The sequence below is a fragment of the Artibeus jamaicensis genome, unplaced genomic scaffold (assembly GCF_021234435.1).
Source record: "Artibeus jamaicensis isolate MK-2021 breed Jamaican fruit bat unplaced genomic scaffold, CSHL_Jam_final contig_723, whole genome shotgun sequence".
In the NCBI taxonomy this organism is placed as follows: domain Eukaryota; kingdom Metazoa; phylum Chordata; class Mammalia; order Chiroptera; family Phyllostomidae; genus Artibeus; species Artibeus jamaicensis.
This window is the reverse complement of record NW_026521938.1, coordinates 787,619-805,739: the sequence shown is the minus strand read 5'-3', so window position 1 is coordinate 805,739 and position 18,121 is coordinate 787,619. Positions and strand designations below refer to the sequence as shown.

General features: G+C 48.6%; 2 protein-coding genes across 2 annotated transcripts in view; both read right to left on the bottom strand.

The window, feature by feature from the left end:
- Positions 1-9,006, bottom strand: part of LOC119053143 (zinc finger protein 84-like) — a 28,104-nt gene extending 19,098 nt beyond the window's left edge. The window contains exons 1-3 of the mRNA XM_053672048.1: positions 8,775-9,006; positions 6,701-6,769; positions 2,222-2,348 (exon numbers count right to left, since the gene is read on the bottom strand). Of these exons, the coding sequence (XP_053528023.1) occupies positions 2,222-2,348; positions 6,701-6,748 (175 nt within the window). The 5' untranslated portion in view covers positions 6,749-6,769; positions 8,775-9,006. The remainder of the gene's footprint in view (positions 1-2,221; positions 2,349-6,700; positions 6,770-8,774) is intronic.
- Positions 9,007-12,523: 3,517 nt separating this feature from the next.
- The window catches only part of LOC119053135 (zinc finger protein 585A-like), a 29,087-nt gene continuing 23,489 nt past the window's right edge, over positions 12,524-18,121 (bottom strand). The window contains exon 9 of the mRNA XM_053672061.1: positions 12,524-17,226. Within this exon, the coding sequence (XP_053528036.1) occupies positions 15,551-17,226 (1,676 nt within the window). The 3' untranslated portion in view covers positions 12,524-15,550. The remainder of the gene's footprint in view (positions 17,227-18,121) is intronic.

The following is an 18,121-nucleotide window of genomic DNA, read 5'->3' as shown; positions in this document are numbered from 1 at the left end:
CTGAGCTCCAGCTGGATGAGCTGACAACCTGAGAAGATCCTGGGCGTCTGGGGGCCCACACGGAACATAAGGGTGTAGAGATGAGACACAGGGCCCCTCGTCAGAAGGCTCGGGAGATTCTCCTAGAAATGGGGCTTCCCTTTGAGTGCACCAAAGCCTTCAGAGTGCTCTGCAGGCACATGACTGAGGTCCTTCATTTCCAGGCTCCAATGGCCCTTGTCTGATGGCCCTTTAAGCCCCCTCTCTGGCCCATAAACCCTGAGCTAGAGACCCACCCCCTGAGTACTGGGAGTCCAAATTTCAGTCCCTTCTCCATGCTGACATCTCCTAAATGCATGTCCCTGTCTGTACCCCCCCCCCCCCGCCCCGAGCTCTGCTGAGGAATAATCCACGGCCTACAGGGTGCCCCTCTCAGATATCACAACCTAACACATCGGATGAGAGACTTGTGCTTTCGGAACCGCCAGTCCCAAATAATAAAAAGAAAAAGAGTTCTATCAAAAAGACTTAGCAAAGCAAGCTAAGCGTCCAGTAGTGTTTTGGACATGACCGATATCATATGATTCCACTCACAGGAGGCAACAACTACAACCATCAAATTGAGAGAGAGTAGTAGGACATGGGTACCAGGGCTCGGGGACGGGGACGGGGATCTGCTCGTCAGAGGTGACAGATGGTTAGTTGGTGATGATTAAGAATTCTGGAAATGGATGGTGGTGATGGTTAAACAATAATGTGAAGGTATTCCATGCCATGGAACTGTACATGTCAATATAGTTAAACAGTCAGAAACAAAATAGTTAAATAGTTAATTTTATGTTATGTGTGTTTTCAACCATTAAGAAAATAAATAAATAAATAAATTTTATTTTTAAACATTTAAAAAAAATTTTTTTTTATTTATTTATCTTTACAGGAACTGGCCTGCAACCTAGGCATGTGCCCTGACTGGAAATCGAACCGCGATCTTTTGGTTTGCAGGCCCGTGCTCAATCCACTGAGCTACACCAGCCAGGGCCAGAAATATATTTATAATAAATTTTAAAAATGATTCAGCCCTGGCTGGTGTGGCTCAGTGGATTGAGTGCTGGCCTGGGAACCAAAGGGTCGCTGATATGATTCCCAATCAGAGCACATGCCTAGGTAGCAGGCCGGGTCCCCAGTTGGGGGTGTACGAGAGGCAACCACACATTGATGTTTCTCTCTCTCCCTCCCTTCCCCTCTGTCTAAAAATAAATACATGAATAAATGAATGAATAAATAACATCTTTAAAAAAAAGATTCACTAGTCATCCTTGGCTCACCCCTTCCCTCCCACCGCCCTGACTGTTAACAGATGCCGTCACACAAGAGGACACCTTGAACTGGACCAGACCGATGCACCATCATGGCCACAATGCAGCAGCCTCCCCCACTCTCTGCAACCCACTGTCCACTCCGAGAGAAGAGCTCAGGAGTCAGAGCAAACCCTCCAACACTTTCCCAGTACCCTGAGGACCAGAGGCAACAGCATTTGAAATTTGATTAATGACACCGCACTGTCGTCACAACTTTATGCTCCTAAAATGAAGAGTCCCTTTCCCTGCACCCTCAAAATACAAGATGCTCTTACTTTTTTTTATGCCTCGCCTAGAGAGGAAGAAGGGAAGTGGGCAGGAAGATGCGGGGGGGAGAGAGACAGACAGAAACATCAATCAGTTACCTAACAGATGTGCCCCGCCTGGAGGGCAAACTCACAACCTAAGTATGTATCTTGACAGGAAATCAAACCCACAACTTTTGATGCACAGGGTGAAGCTGCGACCAACTGAGCCACACCTGGCCTCATCTCACATTCTTTTTCATCTGTGTGTACCTCATGGGCAAGAATTGTATTTCTGTGACTCAACCGTATTTCCTTGACTATTAGTAAGGTGTACAAATCTTTTGTAAAGTGTAAACCTGTGAATTTCTGCATCTGTGAACTGCATGTTCATAAGCTGGATCATCTATTTTCATTTGGTCCTTTTCTCATTTATTCCAAGGAGCGATTTATATATTTATAAGCCTCTCAATGTTATACAGGCAGTAAATACTCTTCCCCATTTTATCACCTATCAGCTTTATTTTTACTTTGAGAAATTTGAATATTCTATTGTCACATGTGTCCACCTTCTCTATTTCTGTGTCATCCTGAAGTGACAGGCGCATGGTGAGTAACTCAGTGAAGCTGCCCCCTTACCCAGCGAGACCAGGTTCCAGTAGGTCTCCATCATCACGTCCCTGTACAGGTCCTTCTGCGCAGGCTGCAGCTGCTGCCACTCCTCCTGGGTGAAGTCCACGATCACATCCCTGAATGTCACCGACCCCTGTAAGAGGAAGCGCACACCACTCACTCACAGAGGTCAGGAGACGCCGCCAGAAAGGCTGAGAGGATCAGGAAGGCACACAGGATGTACTTGACATGTCAACAAGGTGCAGAGCTCTGAAGGGGCTGACCATTCAGTGTCCTTGGTGCCTAAGTCACTGGATGGTCCTTGGAGGAACAAATAAACTATGGGGCTGTTCACCAGGGAGACAAACAACCCAAGTAAACAAAGGGCGAAGGGCCTGAATACACAATTCTCCAAAGACAACATACAGAGGGCCAACAAACATGAAAAAATACTCAACGTCATTCATCATCAGAGAGTTGCAAATTAAAACCTCAGTGAGATAGCACCTCACACCTGTCAAATAAAAACACCCGAAAAAGACCCACAACCGGCAATACCATCGTGACAGGAGCCCTGAGCAGCAGCAGTGCTGGAGGGTGTCCGGGAAATTAGAAGCCGTGGTCTGTGCTTGGGTACATGGAGGGAGATTCTAAATGGGGGCAGGTGAGTCAAGACCTGAGGACTACACAGCAGAGTCCTGAGAATGCTGATGCCAAAATATCCAAATCAACAGTTACTGCTGAAAACGAAAAACGTCTTTTACTTTATGAAAAAAACGTAGGGAACATTTTGGCCAACCCAATAAGTACACACCTTGGAAATGACCAGTGAGGCCATGTGCCCATCCACCACCTCCCACTTTCCTCCTGCCCCCTTTATTATTGTACTTATTTCTTTTTTTCCATTTTTTGGTTCTTATTTCATTTTAATTTCTTTTTTTTTTAAATATTTATTTATTTATTTGTCTTTAGAGGGGAAGGAGAGAGGGAGAGAAACATCAATGTATGGTTGCCTCTAGTGCGTCCCCTGCTGGGAATCATTTTAATTTCTTAAAAAAAATTTTAGATCAATTTATTTATATTTATTTTTATTTTTAGAGAGGGGAAGGCAGGGAGAAAGAGGGAGAGAAATGAATGTGTGGTTGCCCCTGGAGTGACCCCCGCTGGGGCCCCAGCCCACAGCCCAGGCATGTGCCCTGACTGGGAATCAAACTGGTGACCCTTTGGCTGGCAGGCAGGCACTCAATCCACTGAGCCGCACCAGCCAGGGCATCATTTTAATTTTTAAATATAACTGATACTCCAAGTCTCCCAGCCTGAATTAATTCACTTAATGAAATTTTTACTGAGCAGGCTCCATGCACTGAGCTCCGGCTGGATGAGCTGACAACCAGAGAAGATCCTGGGCATCTGGGAGCCCACACGGAACATAAGGGTGTGGAGGTGAGACACAGGGCCCCTCGTCAGAAGGCTCGGGAGATTCTCCTAGAAATGGGGCTTCCCTTTGAGTGCGCCAAAGCCTTCAGAGTGCTCTGCAGGCACATAACTGAGGTCCTTCATTTCCAGGCTCCAACTATTTTGGATTCTTGTCTAATGGCACAAACCACTTTGCCACAGAAAAAAACTTACCCACTTCCAAAGAGCTGAAATCAGGCTCCATTTTTTCCTTTTATTTCTCACTGAAAGATATCTTTATTGACTTTAGAGTGAGAGAAAGGTTGTGTCAGAGAGAGAGAGAGACATCGACCCGTTGGCCTCATGCATGTGCCCTGACCGGGGATCCATTTCACAACATTTCAGTGTGCAGGACAATGCTACAACCAACTGAGCCAACAAGCCAGGCAAGATTCCATTTTTGGAAAAATGAGAAAGTAATTACACTAAAAGAGACTTGAAAAACAGCTGAACCTCCAAATTCCAACCACATAAATGACAACCGTTGGGAATCCTGTACAATGTTGCTGAAGGAGGAAACCAGGGCAACCATCACAGAGACAGTAACAGTGGAGACATCGTGGTGCAGCTGTGATGGAAAACCGGATCGTTCTCTAAATGGTTAAATACAGTTATGAAAGGATCTTAGTTTCCTCTCATATACTCAAGAGAAATGAGAGGTTCAAACAAAAATCTACACATGAAATGTTCATAGCAGTATTACCAATAACAACCATAAAGTGGAAACAACCCAAATGTACACCTGATAAATCCATACACACAGGGTCTACCTGTTCAGTGGAATAGCATACAGCCATGAAAAAGGATGCCTGCTGCAACAGAGAGGAACATTAAAAACATGATGCTCAGGGAAAGCAGACAGATACAAAAACCATATGTATGATTCCATTGATAAGAAATGTCCAGCTCTGGCCAGGTAGCTCAGGTAGTTGGAGCAGTATCTGTACAACCAAAGACTGAGGGTGCGGTCCCGTACTGGGGCGCATATGGGAGGAAATCAGTCAATGTTTCTCTCAAACATCAAAATTTCTCTCCCTCTCTTCCCTTCTCTCTAAAAATAAATAAACTTTAAAAAAATTAAAACCTTTAAGAATATTAAGATTCCTTAGGGCCAGCAACACACAGGATAAACACTTTGCCCTCCTGCATAAATGGCAAGTAAACATCTTCTAAAGATGGAACCTCACTAATATCACAAATGATGCTACTCAGAAAGAGGTCACGTGACATCTGTTATCGCCTATCATATGTATAGTTTATGCCACTTGTTATTTATAGTCATTGAGCAGAATAAGCACCTAACAAACACCAATGTGAAACAGTGGCAGCCCCTGCTGCACCTGGTAGGAGAATAAATGGTCCCGACCCAGAAATGTGAAGACTCTTCCAGGCCTTAAAAATACCCACACCAACGTTCCTCTGTAAGGAATCACCCGCAAAGAAATCATAAAGACCTGGCTAATGGGATTCAGTGGATTGGGCGCTGGTCTGCAAACCATAAGGTCTCCTGTTCCATTCCCAGTCGGGGCACACATCTGGTTTGGGGTTCAGGTCCCCATTTGGGGTCATGCAAGAGGCAACCCAGCCACGTTTGTCTCCCACAACATTGTTTCTGTCCTTCTATTTCTCTAACCCTTCCCGTCTCTCTAAAAAAATTAAATCTGCCTTGGCTGGTGTAGCTCAGTGGATTGAGCACAGGCCTGGGAACCAAACAATTGCTGTTTGATTCCCAGTCAGGGCACATGCCTGGGTTGCAGGCCAGTTCCCAGCAGGGGATGCATGAGAGGCAACCATACATTAATATTTCTCTCCCTCTCTCCTTCCCTTCCCCTGTAAAGATAAATAAAATCTCTAATTAAAATTAAAAAAATAAAATCTTTACACAGTTCCTCCCCTTCCCCAATTAAAAAGAAATTTTAAAAAATATCAAACAAAATGCAGGGCAAAGATTTATGCGCAGCCGTGGCTGGGTGGCTTAGTGGGTTGGAGTGCTGTCTCCCACACCAAAAGGTTGTGGGTTTGATCTGGGGCTGGGGCGCGCGTGGGAGGCTACAGATGGATGTTTCTCTCTCACAATCTCTGTGGCTCTCTAGCTCTCTCCTTGCAGTTCAGTGAACATATCCTCTGGTGATGATATAAAACAAAAAAGATTTCCCTCCAAACATATATACAGATACATACATACGTAAGAATATAAGTTTGTTGATTTGTGCCCTGGCTGGTGTGGCTCAGTGGATTGAGCACTGGCCTGTGAACCGAAGGGTTGCCCGTTTGATCGCCAGTCAGGGCACATGCCTGGGTTGCAGGCTGAGAGGCAACACATCGATGTTTCTCTCACACACTGATATTTCTCTACCTCTCTTTCTCCCTTCCACTCCCTCTAAAAATATATTAATTAAATGTTTTTAAAAGTATTAATTTGAGAGGAGCGAGAGAGAGATGGTGTTCCACTTATTGCAGAATTTGTTGCTTCCTGTAAGTGCCCTGACCAAGAACGCACAACCTTGTCACATCAAGTTGATTCTCTAACCGACTGAGCTGCCTCTCTATGCTTTTACTATGATGTATTTTTCCCACAGAAGGAAATTTAGAGAAAAATACCACACATAGCCGCCCACTGAAACACTGTAAAACATCACGTCCACAACCAGGGGCATTCACGGGTCCCTCACCACAGGCGTCCTCCTCCCAGCCCCCTCCAGTCCCCTGGGCATTCAGTGCTGTCTGCCCACTTCTGAAGGTCCCTCATTCAGCACGTCCTGCCCAGGGCCTCTGTCACACTTCACTGACTGTGTTTAAGCCACCACTTCCCAGGTGCTCACTGGTGTCTCCTGAGAGCCCCCAGGTAGGACAGCTCACTCCTGAGCCATTCTGTCCCCTGCAGTAGAAAATCAACAGTGTCGGGACAGTGCTCTCCCAGCTCAGGGTGGACACAACCCCATGAGACCCAGACAGGGGTATGGGCCCCGAGGGCATTTGGCAGGGCAAACGGTCATCCTGCCCAGAAGCCTGACCCTAAGGAAGGCGGTGGGACACGGTGACATGACTCACCAGGGCCTTCGTGGTCAGCGGCTGGGTGGCCATCCTTCCAGTGCCCATGGTGACCAGGGGCAGAGCAGGCTGTGTGCAGGGGGAGAAAGAGAAAGGCACCCTGAGAGATCAGGTGAAGGCCCGCCCCACAGTGCAGACAGGACAAACAGATACGCCACCTAGGAGACAGGCAGACAGGGACACACACACGTTAATAGTGATCACACTGGGGGGGCCTATGTCGTCCAAGGCTCTGGACAAAAGTTCCTGATTTAATCTTCATGACATCCTACAAGGTGGGGGCTATTTCCACTCACCCCATTTTAGAGATGAGGAAACTGAGGCCCAAAAGGCAAGTCATGCCCACAAGAAGATAAGGGTGGGATTAGGATTGGGCTGAGTACATCAGGGTCCATGTGCTTGGTGCACCTGGCACACACACACACACACACACACACACACGCTGACGCTCCACCAACACACATGCAGTCGCACACAGTCAGTCCCATAGCCTGGAGAGAAGAACAGGTCTCTCTGCCCCCACACAGGTCCAACTGCCTGCCCCATGCTGAGAACACACCCCAACACCAAAACAATCCTCCAGGTCTCCTCCAGATCTCCTGGGGTTACTGTGAGGCTCACAGATCAGTCACATGAGGGAGCATGGAGCTGTGTGACTGCATTGGTGGGAGCATCGTCCTGAACACAAAAGGTCAGGGTCGATCCCTGGTCGTGGACTGGGTCTGGGTTGCAGGTTTCATCCCCTGACCCCAGGTCGGAGTATAAGTGGGAGGAATCTGATCAATGCTCCTCTCTCTCTCAAATCAATAAAAATATAAATGATGTTTATTGTAGCACTGTTCCTAGAAATAAACTCCAACCAACCAACCAATACTAGATGGGTGGATAGATGCTGGGCATCCAGGCTGAAATTCCATGTTTGCCTCCCAGAAGCAGGAGTTATGCCCTTGGGTGCAGTGATTTCATGATTTTTTTAACAGAATTTAATTTTTACCAATGTATTCCTTCTGGACTTGTGGTTTCTAACTCCAATCCTTGCACCTTGAGGGCAACAACACAGGCTCCTATTGAAGGACAATGAAGCCCCCCAGAGCCAATTTACCCAGGAAGCACAGTGGGCCCTGGTCCCGACACCCCTACAGGATCTTGAAAATATCATCATTTCTTTTAACGTTATAAGAGAAAACATGAATCTAATCTACCCTAGACTTTTTTTTACCCTTTCAGCAATGCAATCACAACTTTAATTTTTTACTTTATTTAAAAGGAGGCCATGAAGGCACAGTGGTCCTGGAAGTGGCATGTGCACAGGACTGGTGACCTCTGAACCCAGCGTGGCCTCCGATCTGTGTCTGCAGAGCCAGATGTGGCAGCTACTCCTGCTCCCCTGTCCAAGCTTTCTGGCATTTCCTGCCGTCCAATGTTTCTAAGGGAAACAAGGATTTGTGATCTGTGGAGTGGTTAGTGTGGGGGTTTTGCAACCCAGATGCCTGGGTGTCCAGCTGGGTGAGTCACTTACAGTCTCTGAGCCTCAGTTTCCCCATCTGCAAAATGGGCTTGGCGAGAGTCCTTACCTCAGAGTTACTGGCAGGCCTATGAAATGCCCAGAACGATACCCTGAGCACTCAACATGCCCTGCCTTAACAAATCCACCCTGGTCAGCATAAGGTAGGGTCTCTGACCTTGTTCCTTAGCCCCACTCCATGCTATCACACATGTCCTACCCTCCCGGGACCAGCTCCGCCAGGCCTGCCTGTCCAGGAGCGCTGGCTTTCCCACGCTCTGGAGGGATGGGGGGCACCCCGGACGCACCCACTCGCACATGTCAGCAATGCCCAGAGACAGAGGTGCAGGTGCACACAGACAGGGGAAGGCCTGAACAGGAGAGACAGACCCTCACACGCACAGACACACTCGCACCAGACACACAGACAGGTGCAGAGGAAGAGACCAGACACAGGTGGACACCTGGATGGCGTCCTTGCTGACACCGCGGAGGGAAACAAAGGCAGACACACACACAGCCGTGCACCCTGAGGTATCCCGCAGAAACCGATACAGGCAGCCGACCTACCCACAATCAAAGGGGAGACACAGGAGGCCACCCGGACATACGCGGTGACAAGCGCGGAGACACATTCGCAGTGAAGAGCCGGGTTTCTCAGCCCAACAAACACTCAAACACAGCCACGGGCATCACCTTCACCCACAGGAACAGGCCCCGATCCGCACCCCCTCCCGAGTAACAAGCCCCATCCCCGGACCAGCAGGCTGCCTCCTTCCGCTCCAGACTCGTCCGCAGCCAGATTCTGGACTCTACACTTTGAGGAAAGTGATCGGCTTCCGCCAAGCCTCAGGGTCGTACTGTGCCTGCGCGGAGGGGCGGACTACACTTCCCAGAACCCTGCGCGCTGCTGTGTTTTCTGCTCCCGCCTCCGCTTCGAGCTGGCCCTGCAGACCTGACTTGAACTGGACTTTAACCGGACAGGCGGGCTAGCTACGTTCCACGTCCCAGAAGCCCCCGAGGCACCTCGGTCAAGAAGGTGGGGTTAGTGGGTTATGAGGAGGAAGGTGACACAGTGGAGAGGGGAGCGAGAGGGGGACCCTGAGGTGGGAAGTGCGGGGTGAGCCCAGGAAATGGATGCCCAGGGTGTGGGGAGAGAGGAAGCCACGGGTGCAGGGCGGTGGGGTTGCGGATGGGGAGCAGAGGGAGCTGGAGAGGAGGGAGGGGGAGGAAAATTGCTGAAAAGGCGGGACATGGATGGAGGTCGGAAAAGATGCTGTAGCCTCTTGGCAGACATCCTGTGTTGAGGCACGGGGTTCTGATAGTTGCGGGGACTTGCACAAAGTTTTAAAACGTGCAGAGAAAAGAAAGTAAAGGATCGTAACCAGAAAGTATCAGCCTTTCCCATTATGTGCTAGTCCCTGTTCTGGGCATATTATTCTTACGGAAACAAAGTGTGGGTCCCGCTGCCAGTCGTCCCCAATAGGCAAGCTCTAGAGTCAGAGGCGGGTGAGAAGGGCAAGGAGTTTTTCATTCAGATGCTTCAGGGTCGGGGAGAACGGCAAACTCTTGTCTCAAAACTCATTCTCTCCGGAAGAACGAGGAGAACTCCAGAGTTCCTGCTCCCATTGAAAGTATAGTCTTTTGGGGAGGAGGTGTGCAGGGTGGAGGGCAATGAAGGGGGGGGATGGGACAACTGTAATGGCATAATCAATAAAATATACTAGAAAAAAAAAGTATAGTCTTTGAGGAACTGCGGGTGCCGCTGAGCAGTCACCTAGGCGGCTCAGCTTGCTCCTGGCTACTATCCTGATTCAGGCTCCCTTGTGGAAACCGCTGGGGCTGAAGTTGGCTAGACTGCTTCCCTGTTCACAAGGTTCCTTTAAAACTCATCCGCTAGTAAGTTCTCCAGGTGGGCAAGAGAGCATCCCCCTCGGGTCCCTAGGTTTATGTTAGTTTCCGGTGTAGGATGGATGGTCTGAATGGCTAACGAACTTTGCAAACTTCCGCACTGAAGAGGGGGTGGTTCACCCATGACCAATCTCTTTCTCTCCCCTGGCTAGACTGACAGCTAGTCTTTGGTCCAGCACCTCTCCCCTTCTGCCATTCTGACCTATATGGTGCACATGCTCAGCTTCCCATGGTCCCCTCCCCAATCAGGTACCAAGAGAGTTTAGATTTTTCCCCCCTATCCATTCATCTTGCTAGAATTTTGCCTACTCAGTGCAATACTTAAGTTCCTTCTGCTGCCCTCTTGCCCCAGGCAGGGTATCTGCCTCCAGGATAGGATGCTTCACCTTTCAAGCAGGTGCTCAGATACCAAAGGCAATTCCACCCTTCCTGCAGCCTAACCTTGGCCCAGGAAAGATGGAGATTTCCTCAGGTGGCCCCTCCCATTCCTGCCCTTGCCTCCTCTCAGTGGTCCTGCCTGGCTATCTATCATTAAGATGTAGGAAATCATTTATTCCTGGCAATCAAGCTACTCTCCACATGAAGACATTAGTACAGACAAGGGAGGTCACAGCAGAGGAAAGGGAAGGAGTTGGGGTGGGAAAGAGGTCTCCAAGCTGGGGCATTCTTACACCCAATAACTACAACCCAAGTGCAAAAGCATTTGCTGAATGTCGCGGTGACCATCAAAAGGAAAACTGCAGCCACCTTAGGTTGTGATTAATGATGTTTTTTCTTCCTTTTCTCCTCCTCAACCAAAGATATGCTCATTGATTTTGGTGAGAGAGGAAGGAAGAGAGAAATTGATGTGAGAAAGCAACATTGATCTATTGCAGTCCACCTTTTGGTGCACAAGGGGATGCTCCGTCTAAGTGAGCTACCAGGACAGGGCTGAACCGTTCTTTCATATAGACCTGTTCAAGTTATGGAGACTGGCCAGCTGAGTTGTCTGTGGTTCTGAACCCTTTTCCCATAGACCAGGCCGTTGTGCGGAACATCATTGGGAAACCTGTCCCTGATGAGTCAGACCGCTGGAGCTGTGCCTGATCTAGGCAGAACACAGAGCTCTCCCTACCTCTGCTTCAAAGAACAGATCTGCCTGGATGGATCCCTGCTATTGTCTGGAAACAAAGCTCTTTGGGCCGAGGGGAGTGTGGGATGAAAGCAGATAAGGGCAAATACTGCAGTCATTTTTAACAGGCAGCTTTGTCTTTTAGGGTAGCAGGGCCTGGGTACAACCTGACTGAAATTAACACGGAGTTTCAAACACATTTCTGTGGGGGAAAAAAATGTACCCCCCCAAAATGAAAATCAAGACAAACATGCAAGAATTCATGTTTGTGAATTCATGATGGTGTCCTTGGCTTGGGGAAAATTGTAGTTCTATGTAGGGGTATATGAGTTATTGGCAAAGTTTTGGTTTTTATGTAGGGAGGAGTCAAAGGATATTACTCTTTTTATAAGAATACAGCATGGCACCCTGGCTGATATGGCTCAGTGGATTAAGCACCAGCTTGTGGCCCGATGGGTTTCCAGTTGGGGGCCTGTGAAGGACAATCAATTGATGTGTGCTGGCTGTTTCTCTCCTCTCTTCACCTCTGTCTAAAAATAAATAAGATCTTAAAAAAAAATTTTTTTTAATGTTTGCCCTGGCCGGTGTGGCTCAGTGGATTGAACGCCATGCCAGCCTGCAAACCAGAAGTTCGCCGGTTCAATTTCTAGTCAGGGCACGTGTCTGGGTTGCAGGCCAGGTTCCCAGTTGGGGATGTGCAAGAGATAACTAATTAGTGTATCCTTGGTTGTACAATGTGAACATTGATGTTACTCTCCATTTCTCCCTCCCTTCCCCTCCTTCTAAAAATAAACAAAATCTCCTAAAAATCCTTTATGTATTATTTTATTGTTAAGAGCAACATTCTTATATTGTTATTTACTTTTTTTAAAGATTTTATTTATCTTTCTTTAGAGGGGAAGGGAAGGAGAAAGAGAGGGAGAGAAATATCAATGTATGGTTGCCTCTCATGTGTCCCCTGCTAGGAACTGGCCTGCAACCCAGGCACATGCCCTGACTGGGAATCGAACCTCGATCTTTTGTTTCAGCAGGCCCGCACTCAATCCACTGAGCTACACCAGCCAGGGCCCTTATACTGTTATTTAATAGTGGTAATAGATTGCTATCATCAAAAATGAAACCTTAAGTACACCATGAGTGTGGCTGTGTGTGAAGCATACAGCCATAGATTGGATTTACCCCCTTCTGGCTGAAGGTATTCTGTTTTTACAAGAGTTCCAGCCAGTGGGGTGGGAGGGACAGCCTGTGATGTGAGAGGATTTTTCTCTAGTAACAGCTCTGGGGGGGGGGGGGGGGGCGGGGGTCCACAGGGCTGGGTTTCTGCAAGAGGTGCCCTTGCATGATCTCTGCTGCCGAGGGCCTGGGTCCTGCCTTCTGGTCTGACCATTCCCAAGCCAGGAATGCAGGGCTGGGAGAGGCAGGTGGCCTGGGGCTGGCTGGCTGGGTTGCTGGGGTTCCTGTGGGGGTATTCCGACCTCCTTCCCCCACACAAGCGTTCACACTCAGTTTGACAGGACAACCTGTTCCTCTACCTTTTGCACCCAGAGTGTTTAAAATGACATTGGTCTCCCTGAATAATGAATAGCTAAAATTCTAAAACTTATAAACAGGCGTGAATCTTTGTGGCCTTTGGTTATGCAATGGTTCCTCAGATATAACATCTAAAGCACAAAGAACAATAAAATAAATAAACTGTACCCCATCAACATTAAAAACGTTTGCATTCCAAATGATAACATCAAGAAAAAGAATACCCACAGAATGGGAGAAGCAGTTGCCAAATATCTATCTGATAACGAACTTAGAGCAAAAATTAACAACAAAAGAATATGTACAGAACTTTGAAAAATTAATAGGGAAGCAAACATCCCAGTTTAAAAAAAAAACGGCAAAAGACTTGAACCAGACACTTTGCTGAATAGAATACACCAGCGGCAGGCGAATAAGCACCTGCAAAGGTTCTCAGTACCAGCTGCAAGCTGGAGGCGGGTAAGACTGCACACCCACGAGAACGGCTCCATGAGAGACTGAGCATGTTCAGTTCTGACAAGCACACGGAGCAATGAAATTCCCAGAGTGCACTGGTGGAGACAAAAAAATGACACAACTTCAGGAAAAAGTTTGGCAGTTTCTAAAAAAGTTAAATATGTTCCTATGTATGACCCAACTATTCTCAACAGAAAGGTCAGACTGTGTCTGCAGAAAGATGTCCACAACTGGACACGACCCATATGTTTACCATCCAGTGAATGGCTAAATATACCGTGGACTCTCCATGATGTAGAATGTTACTCAGCAATAAGGAGTCATCTATAGCCCTCACTGGGTGACATGGTTGACTGGAGTGTCACCCTGCGCACCAAGAGATTGTGGGTTTGATCACATGTTTTAGCCTCTATGGGAGGCAACCGATTGATGTTTCTCACACACTTTTTCCAAATCAATAAACATATCCTCGGATAGGATTTAGAAATAAAAATAAAGAAAAAAAGAGAGCACCACGGATACACACAGATGACATAACCTCAAAAAAAAAAAAAGCCAAGTGTACGAAGTAAGATAAAAAGAGTACATGGCATATGATTCCATACATATAAAATTCTAGAATAGGCCAAATAAATCATAGTGGTTGGTCACTGGGGAGTGGGGGATGGGCAAAAGAAAATGAAAGAAAAACTTCCTGGGCTAATTGAACGTGTCTGCATCACAAGGATGATTTGCTGGGTGAATAAAAATGTCAAAATGCATTTCTCATAGCAATCTCTCTCTCCCTTTCTCTCAAATTAATAAACATATCCTCAGGTGAGGATTAAAAAAAAAGACAGTAAATCTCATACATTTTTGCCCATAAGAAAATAAAATGCCATTTTAAAGGCAATACAATACTGAAAATGTAAGCTTTCTACTTTTCTACTGTCCTGCTGGTCTTAGGCTTTTGTATGATAAAATGCAGTAAATTTCTATGAAGTTGTATTTCTTCCCCCAAAAAGTAAAACACAAAGGAGAATGCAGATACTATTGTCCATTGGTCTTTCATTTAATGCTGTATCTCAGAGCATCTTATATTATGGGCATCTTCAGCTCTTCCTCACCAGTTCTTACCCAGATAGAGTGAATATACGTAGCCAATCTGCTAAGGATCCTTAGGTGATGCCATTGTTGCCACTCCGAGCGTGCCTCCTTCATGCTGCTGGGGGGACTATGTGTGCTGTGGGCAGATGTCATTTCCTGAAAATATTTCTTCATCATCATGGAAGACCAGCAAACCCCAAAGAAAACTCTTCTGCTAATAGGCATGAGACATGGTGCGACCATTGCCAAGCCAGGAATCCAGGGCCACCAGGCACAGGTGGCCCGGGGTGGGCTTGCTAGGTTCCTTAGGTTTGGGTGTCCTATTGGCGCTCCCTCCCCCAAAGCACTGACACTCATTTGGACAGGAAACTGGTCCCTGCGTCTTTTGCACCTGATGACTGTTCAAAATACCACTGGTCTCACTTAATTCAAAGTTTTATTTAAAAAAAATTTAGCAGGCCACTGTGATAAACTTTGGTATCTGAAGCCAGTACTGGTACTTCCTAATCCTGAAAAAAAATTTTTTTCCTCCTCGTGAACCAACTGCTAACTTCTACAGCTCATGAGCTTGGGGCCTTCCAGCTGGTGTTGCAGGGAAACTAGGGGCCCTGTGTGGGGAAAAGGAGGAAACACACAGACAGTGACATCCCGATCTCTGGACAAAACCCAGTCTTGTGTGACAAAGTGACAATGTCCCCATGCAGACTATCTACCCCTCTTCCTTTCTACTCCGACTTCTCCACTTTTCTACTGAAGAGATGGGAGCCCTAGAGGTACTAAATGCATTGTCCAAGCTCACAGGTCAGCTTTCTCCAGCTCAGTGAGGAGACACAGTGCCCCAGGTCACACTCCGATACAGGACCTGTAGGGGCCTGCTTTCCACATGGCCCTGCAGATGCTACAAAAGCAAAAGTGAGCATGGTACGGCCTGTCCCCAGTGCCTCGATGACCCTTCTGGGTAGGACTTCTCCGGTACCCTACTTGTGGGCTCCAATGTCAAGTCTAGTACTGACCCATGGACTCAGGACCTGCCACTTGGGTGTGGATTCTGAGATTTCCCGCTCCTCGGCTATGTGTGCATCCTGCTCTGATGCTTCTGGCCGATGGAGCAGTGGTAGGGCTACTCCCCAGTGTGCAGGCGCTGGTGCTTCCTGAGATAGAAGCTGAAGCTAAAGAACTTGCCACACTGGCTGCAGTTGTAAGGCTTCGCCCCACTGTGCAGGTAGGTGCAGGTGCTCCCTGAGTGAGAATTTTAGCCTGAAGGCCTTGCTGCACTGGCCACATGTGTGGGGCTTTTTCCTGGCGTGCACTCGCCAGTGCATACTGAGCGAGAAGTGTTGCCTAAAGGCCTTGCTGCGCTGGCCACGGTATACAGCTCCTTGGCCACGTGCGTCCTCTGATGCATAATGAGGTGATCATTCCGGCGGAAGGCCTTCCCGCAGTCCGCACAAGAGTACGGTTTCTCCCCTGTGTGTATCCTCTGATGCATGACGAGGCTCCTGTTCCGGCTGAAGGCCTTGCCACAGGTACTACACACGTATGGCTTCACCCCAGTGTGCGTCCTCAGGTGTACGGTGAGGTACCCTTTATGTTTAAAGGCCTTGCCACATTCCCCACATGCATACAGCTTCTCCTCGCTGTGTATCTTCTGGTGAGCTTTCAGGCACTCCTGCCGGCTGAAGGCCTTGCCGCAGTCCCCACACGTGTACGGCTTCTCCCCAGTGTGTGTCCTCAGGTGGTCAATAAGGCTCCTTTTCTGCCTGAAGGCCTTGCCACAGTCCCAGCATACGTAAGGCTTCTCCCCGATGTGCGTCTTTTGGTGTGCGATGAGGTAATCATTCTGACTGAAGGCCATGCCGCAGTCCCGACAGAAATAGGGCTTCACCCAGGCGTGCGTCCTCTGATGCTCAATGAGTTTTCTGTTTAGCCTGAAGGCCATTCCACAGTCCTTGCACGTATAAAGCTTCTCCCTGGTGTGTGTCCTCTGGTGCCGGACGATGTTGGCCTTCTGGCTGAAGGCCTTTCCGCACTCCACACATTTGTACGGCTTTTCTCCGGTGTGTGTCCTCTGGTGCTGCATGACGTGTGCCTTCTGGCTGAAGGCCTTGCCGCATTCCCCACATGTGTACGGATTCTCCCCAGTGTGTGTCCTCTGATGCACAATGAGGCTCCTGTGCTGGGTGAAGGCCTTGCCACAGTCCTGGCACACATACGGCTTCTCCCCAGTGTGTGTCCTCTGGTGTATGATGAGGTACACGTTCCGGGTGAAGGCCTTGCCGCAGTACCTGCACGTGTAAGGCTTCTCCCCGGTGTGTGTCCTCTGATGCACGATGAGGCTCCTCTTCCGCGTAAAGGCCTTGCCACAGTCCAAGCACACGTACGGCTTCTCCCCAGTGTGCAGGCGCTGGTGGGTGGTGAGGGAAGACCGCAGGGTGAACTGCTTACCACACGTGGTGCATGAGAAAGGCTTCTTCCTGGTGTGGATATGTTGGTGCTCCTTCAGGGACGAGTGGTAACTGAAAGCCATGCTGCAGTCCCGGCACCCGTAGGGCTTCTCTGCAGAGTGTTTGGAGGGAGGATTGAGGCTTGAAGTGCCTGAGTGTTTCCCACTCATGGTAAACGGGTGTGTCCTCTCTCCTTTCTCTACCTCCCATCTTGTTGGGACATGCATAGGGTGTTGGTGCACCAATTTCGTAGATTCACAACATTCAGAGGCTAACGCTTGGTACATGTCCAAACACTCTAGATAGGTCACTGGGCTCCCACGTGACCACCCCACCCAGTGACCCTGTGTTCCTGCTCCTTCATAGGTGCAACCCTGGGTACCATTTCTCGTAGGTCCTTCTGCAGTCACTGCAATGGATGGCCTGCCTCCCAAGTTGTCCTCCTGTGGGTCCAATTCTTTCACGCCAGGTCTAGTCTCCAAGTCTGAGAGGAGGAAGAAAAAGACGACTACACAGTTAAAAATGCTGGGAGGGAGGACCTTCTCAAGACACAAGGCGCAGCCTGAGAACAGGGGACAGCTTGTCATGGGAACCAAGGGACGAGTTAAGCAGTGAACTGAGACGATATGCTGTAGTGAGGTGAGCAGAGAGCACGAAAGGTCCCTTTGGGAGTGTATGCAAAGGCAGGCAGCCAGGGGAGCTCAGAGCTGCACAGACAGACCCCAAAGTGAAAGAGAAAGGCAGGCTTGGAGGAGTGGACAGAAGGATCCCACAAACCCAGTGAGGATTCACTACACTGTCCTGCACGCCCCCAGCCAACTGTGCTTCTTAAGGCATCAACTGTTATTAGAAACGATCGAGTAAGAGCTGACTCTCCTGTGGATGTGCCGGTTGCCCTGGCTCCCCACGCCCCAGCAAAGCTCCTCCTTACTACGCTGTCCCAGGGAGACGCAGCCTTACAGCTGGCTCCTCACCCTCCTCTTTGTACAATCATCCCTCCTTGCTGACCACAGCTGCTCCAGTCCCCTCGTGCTTTGTCCCATGTGATCCTCAATCTCCGTTTCCAATCCAGGGGGCTGTCCTGAGTTCCAGGCTCTGACCATGGACATCAGGGTTCCTCCCAAATTCTACAAACTGTGAGATCTTACACAAAAATCTCATTAAGAAAGTGAAGATCTAGCCCTGGCTGGTGTGGCTCAGCGGATTGAGTGCTGGCCTGCGAACTGAAAGGTCACGGTTTGATTCCCACTCAGGGCACAGGCCTGGGTTGCCCGCCAGGTCCCCATTTGGAGTGCTATGAGGGCAACTAATCAGTGTATGTGTCACACATCCGTGTGTCCCTCCCTCTCTTTCTCTTTCCCTTCCTCTCTCTCTAAAAA